The sequence below is a fragment of the Engraulis encrasicolus genome, chromosome 16, assembly GCF_034702125.1.
Source record: "Engraulis encrasicolus isolate BLACKSEA-1 chromosome 16, IST_EnEncr_1.0, whole genome shotgun sequence".
Lineage (NCBI taxonomy): Eukaryota > Metazoa > Chordata > Actinopteri > Clupeiformes > Engraulidae > Engraulis > Engraulis encrasicolus.
Genome location: NC_085872.1, coordinates 4,565,333 through 4,570,227, shown reverse-complemented (window position 1 = coordinate 4,570,227; position 4,895 = coordinate 4,565,333). Strand labels below are relative to the sequence as shown.

Below are 4,895 nucleotides of genomic sequence, written 5' to 3'. Positions count from 1 at the left end.
GAACAGGCTGAGTTCACATCTTCCCCCTGAGGTTCCGGCTGCACAAATAAAAAGAGCCCCTGGCAAGTGGAGAGAAAAAAAGAGACAAAGGCTGTGGCTTAAGTACCACTGTATTATACTTTAACGTCACTGAAATTCATAGGAAGATGCTATCATTTCTGCCAAAGCAACACTCTTGAGTACACTCTACGAATAAGGATGAATGAACAATGCATTGAGTGAAGTGAGTGGCAAAATGAACGGGGGAATTGGATGACAAAGTACGTATTCATCAATATAGTGTATACATCAATATCATGGGTAAATGTCATATTTTGCAGGCCATCAGGAAGGATAACAATTTGAGACTTAAGGGCATTGTAGTTCAGAGGTTGATAGCACAAGATTTGCACAAGAGAAGGTCAGAAGGTCACAGAGTTGCTCATATCAGAGTGCTGTGCCAGAGACCTGAGGAGACCTGAGTTGGACAGGTTTAATTTCCCCTTGGGTCCAAAGCCATCGCCAGAATGACCTTTTCCCTCTTAAGCCCATAAACAAGAAAATGATGTGGCCTCAAAGAGCATGCAAACAGTTGAAGACAGCTGATGGTTGTCCCCAAGGGAAGTCTCTGAACACGGGTTCAATAGCTCATCATCAACTGCCCTTTGAGTAACCTGATGGTCACTGGCTGACATACGTAAAACCACCAGTCATGATTCTCTCTCTCTCTCTCTCTCTCTCTCTCTCTCTCTCTCTCTCTCTTTCTCTCTCTCTCTCTCTCTCTCTCTCTCTCTCTCTCTCTCTCTCTCTCTCTCTCTCTCTCTCTCGCTCTCGCTCTCCAGGTGGCTTTGAATGCTTATCCAAGCAGTGGATCTAAAAATGGTGAATATCTTTTGTCAGTGTCATATTTTCTTTGGGAAAACAAGGACATCTGAGCTGAGTTCGAAGTCCTCTGATGTAGGGGCTTTTGTCTGAAGAAACAACGCTCGCTACTTGATGAATAACTTCAATTAGTAAAATTGTTCCCACATTATGGCATGCAATCAAAGCAGACACTGTGTTTGGCAATATGTAAATGCAGGCTATATGGCAATCTGACTTCATCCAAACACCCATTATTGTTCACAGACATTTTATGTGTGCTGGGATCAACACGTTTTGTCATGTTAAAAATAAAGCTTTAAAAAAAGCCTTTTAACCTAAAAATGGAATACATAAAAACTCAAGGTTTAATATTTAATATGTTACAGTAACCTAAAGAAATGCTGCCTTCATCATGCAATCCATATTTAAATTCAAAACAATCGTTTAATAGTCTACAATTTCTCTGCTTGTTAACTCGTGAATTTATATACAGTAATATCTCATTTAATTAGTGATTCAAGCTCTCTAACAACCAAGCATATGGTATTTTTTCTCCAATGGCCTTGGACATGAAATGAATATGCATATCCTGGGACTGACTTGTGGGTTACCAAAAATGAATTCCACACGAGCTTAATCCCTGATCTATTATTTACCTCTTGACCAAACATGTGAGTGGGGCTTGTAGATGCTCAACTTGATCAAAATGACTGCCTAGGGGATTGAGTGCTTCTCTTGGTCCAAAGCGGAGGCAGTCGTTGCCTACCATCTTATACTCCAGAGATGCTTCAGTCAAACGTCGTTCTATGGAGTAAAGAAAAGTGTACAATGAAACATTCATGAGATTCCCCTTCAGACGGTCTAAGGGACACAACTTCGAGAAACATGAGGCAAATCACTGTCTTCAAACACCACTAGGTCTTCTGCTGAAGAACTTGGTCCTCGGTTTTGAATTTCACATGTTTGTGTTGTCAAACACATATTCAAGTGCTTGTGTTTATAGGCCTATCTCCGCACATGTAGGCCTATAGGCTATTTTATGCAGCAAAGTCTGTACAGACCCTGCCAAAATAAAAATGTAAATGAAGGCCTTATCCACAGAGTGTTACTGGGTGAGAAATGGTAGTTGCAGCAACAGTTGGTACTGAACTCTGAAAATAAACAAAAAAAAACTTTTTCATTAGGACAAAACATTGTGTAGGCCTAATTATTATGATTTTAAATTATTTATTTTAAACACATCAGTTGATGAGCAATTGTTGCATGCAAAATGGGTCTAGGCTAGATGTTACAATTTACCATGCTTTTTTTGTTTGTTTGCTCGAACGAACCATTTTATCTCAAAAGTGGCAACTTTTTTTTTTTAATCCACAGGACACGATATTGTCGCGTTGGCTCATTGTCACACACAGATGTGACTTTACTCTGACACAACACCGTGACGGCTTAAGACCCAGAACCGCAGTCACTCAGGTTACACACCGAAGGCGTACAGCAGCTTCAAGAGTAGGCTACTGACAGATCCCGAATGCCCGAACAGCAGCCATCAAATTCTCGAGTCTTATCGGCCACCGCGCGCGTTTCAGCGCATTGAGCTGAGTTAGCAGAAGACATACCGGGGAGTGGGAGAAGGTCTTCTTCCCCGGACAGGCAAAGATTTACCCGGTGCCTCTGAAGTGGAGAGCCAAATAACAACCCACCCCTTTCTGACAGCGATTTCCCTCTTCATTTTCTGGTACTGGGTTTGGAAAAGGGGGACAGTGTCGTACATTCATCCCGACGCTGTTTCAAGGGACGTCTTGATGTGTTTTACAGTGTTCAGTACCAGCCCATGCGATTTCTGAAGATGAAAGCGTGAGCAATTACGTGCCTTTCGTTTTTCCCCACATGTCATACAAGTAGTGTATTTGCTACGACTCCATATAGTTTTTCTCTTGGACACCTTTGACTTTTCAATTACTTCGGTCATCGGAACGCAGAGAGGAAGAAAGTCCCCCACTTGAGGGCGAGATCAGACTTCGGTGCACGGCGAGTTCGGGAGCGTCAGGACAAGAGTCTGCCACATACAACATGCTGAAATGGTAAATATGATCAGTGCTCCTGTTTTATTTTTTCATTGTAACTTAGACATCCCATCTCTTTAGGCTACACGGTGACAAACTTTATGGGAACTCTCCAAGCGCCAATGCGCCATCCTTTCAGCATAAATGACGACGAAGTAATTATAAATAGCCTATCAATTTTATTATTTAAAAAATGTAGATTCTGTTTACTAATTCATACAATACGGAGCCTATTAAGTGAAAGTTGGTGTGTTCACAGACGATTGTGAGGTGTCTCTTGTCAGTAAGTCGATTAACCAAGGTCCTTCTTCAAAAGTTTTGAAATCTCTAGGATCTATTTGTGAAGTTACTTCTAAACTAGTTGGTATAGGCTACCACACCGAAAGAAATAATAGGCTACAGAAAATACGTAAACAGGTTAGCTGTTTCGTGACAGTTTATGTAGGCGACGACAAAGACAATGCTTAGAGCAGGTATGTCATGCCAACTCTTGGAAGCTACCTGTCCTGAAGTCAAAGGGGCCAGGGATGACTCGAGTGAATTACAGTCTGTGAGACGCTAGGCATTGCGAACTCGTCACACATGATTTTAGAGGTGCATTGAGCAAATATGATTTTAGCACTAGGAATACAAAATCAAGATCATTACTTGTGAATAAAAGGCCTATAAGTAAGCTGAGAGGCCCCATGAAGGTCGAGAAAATGTATGTGAACAGGCCTGCTACTTTTCAAAAGTAATTCCATCGTTAATATATTTTCTCTGTCACTATCAGGATTTATTGAACTGCTTAATGTTTAGTTTGGCTAAATGAAATGACTTGGCACAAGAAGTGTGCAATCAATACAAAAAGAAACATTTGTCAACAATTCAACAAGCTCACAGTTGTTACCTTAATAGTGTGTTGTGTTTATGAATATGTAGGCTACTGATCTTTGTTTATGATAATCTTTTGACATATGTTTATGTTTTAGAAATAAATAAAAAAATATTTAAGCAAACTCAAATGCACTGTCAACACACGGGATGCATGCATTAGTTAAGTTGTGTGATGTTGTTTATCCAACATGCTGAAATGAATGCCTTTCCTTTATCATGCTTCCGGAGGCTTTGGTTAAAACACATCATCCTCTGAGTTCAAAAAGTGATTCCTGCTTGAGGCACCTTAGGCCTACTGTACACGCCATCACAAATTCCTGCAAGTAGGCATAGTATAAAATGGCCACTGTGACACACACACACTCAAAGAAAGGGGCTGTAATTTTGGAGTTTCTACTTTGAACGTAAGGCCCACATTAAAAATCCCCCCCATTCAGGTCCACTTTCCATGTTGGCTCCTAGTTGTTGTGTTGTCAAGAATGGTATTTTGCATTCCAGGAGTAACATTTGACTTAATCTTTAAGGCTCTCCAAACTATAGGCTATTTATATGTCATCAGCTAGATGTCAAAAGAGAAACAATCCTTCTCATAACCTGTATTAATCATCACTGACTGTTGCTTTCATGCCAATAAAGCACGATTTGGTATGACTTAATTTCAGAAATAGGTTATTAGGTTTGTACTATCCTAGATAGATAGATAGATAGATAGATAGATAGATAGATAGATAGATAGATAGATAGATAGATAGATAGATAGATAGATAGATAGATAGATAGATAGATAGATAGATAGATAGATAGATAGATAGAAAAAGGGTAGTGTGTGTGTGTGTGTGTGTGTGTGTGTGTGTGTGTGTGTGTGTGTGTGTGTGTGTGTGTGTGTGTGTGTGTGTGTGTGTGTGTGTGTGTGTGTGTTAAAGAGACAGAGAGAGAGAAAGAGAAAGGAAGAAAAAGGAAAAAAATAAAGAGAAAGCTTTGGTTTTTCAGGTCCACTGTCTTGCTAAACTTGTCAGCAGTGCTGGTGTGATTCTCTCGGGGCCTGGGCCGAATTGGAGGGTAGATGACGGTTAGACGGTTCAATAAGCTCACGGACAGGTAGCCACGGTGACG

General features: G+C 40.5%; 1 protein-coding gene across 2 annotated transcripts in view; it reads left to right on the top strand.

The window, feature by feature from the left end:
- Nucleotides 1-2,357: 2,357 nt before the first annotated feature.
- The window catches only part of bnc2 (basonuclin zinc finger protein 2), a 180,794-nt gene continuing 178,256 nt past the window's right edge, over nt 2,358-4,895 (top strand). For both annotated transcript variants that reach the window (XM_063218334.1, XM_063218332.1), the window contains exon 1: nt 2,358-2,924. In XM_063218334.1, the coding sequence (XP_063074404.1) occupies nt 2,922-2,924 (3 nt within the window). In that variant the 5' untranslated portion in view covers nt 2,358-2,921. The remainder of the gene's footprint in view (nt 2,925-4,895) is intronic.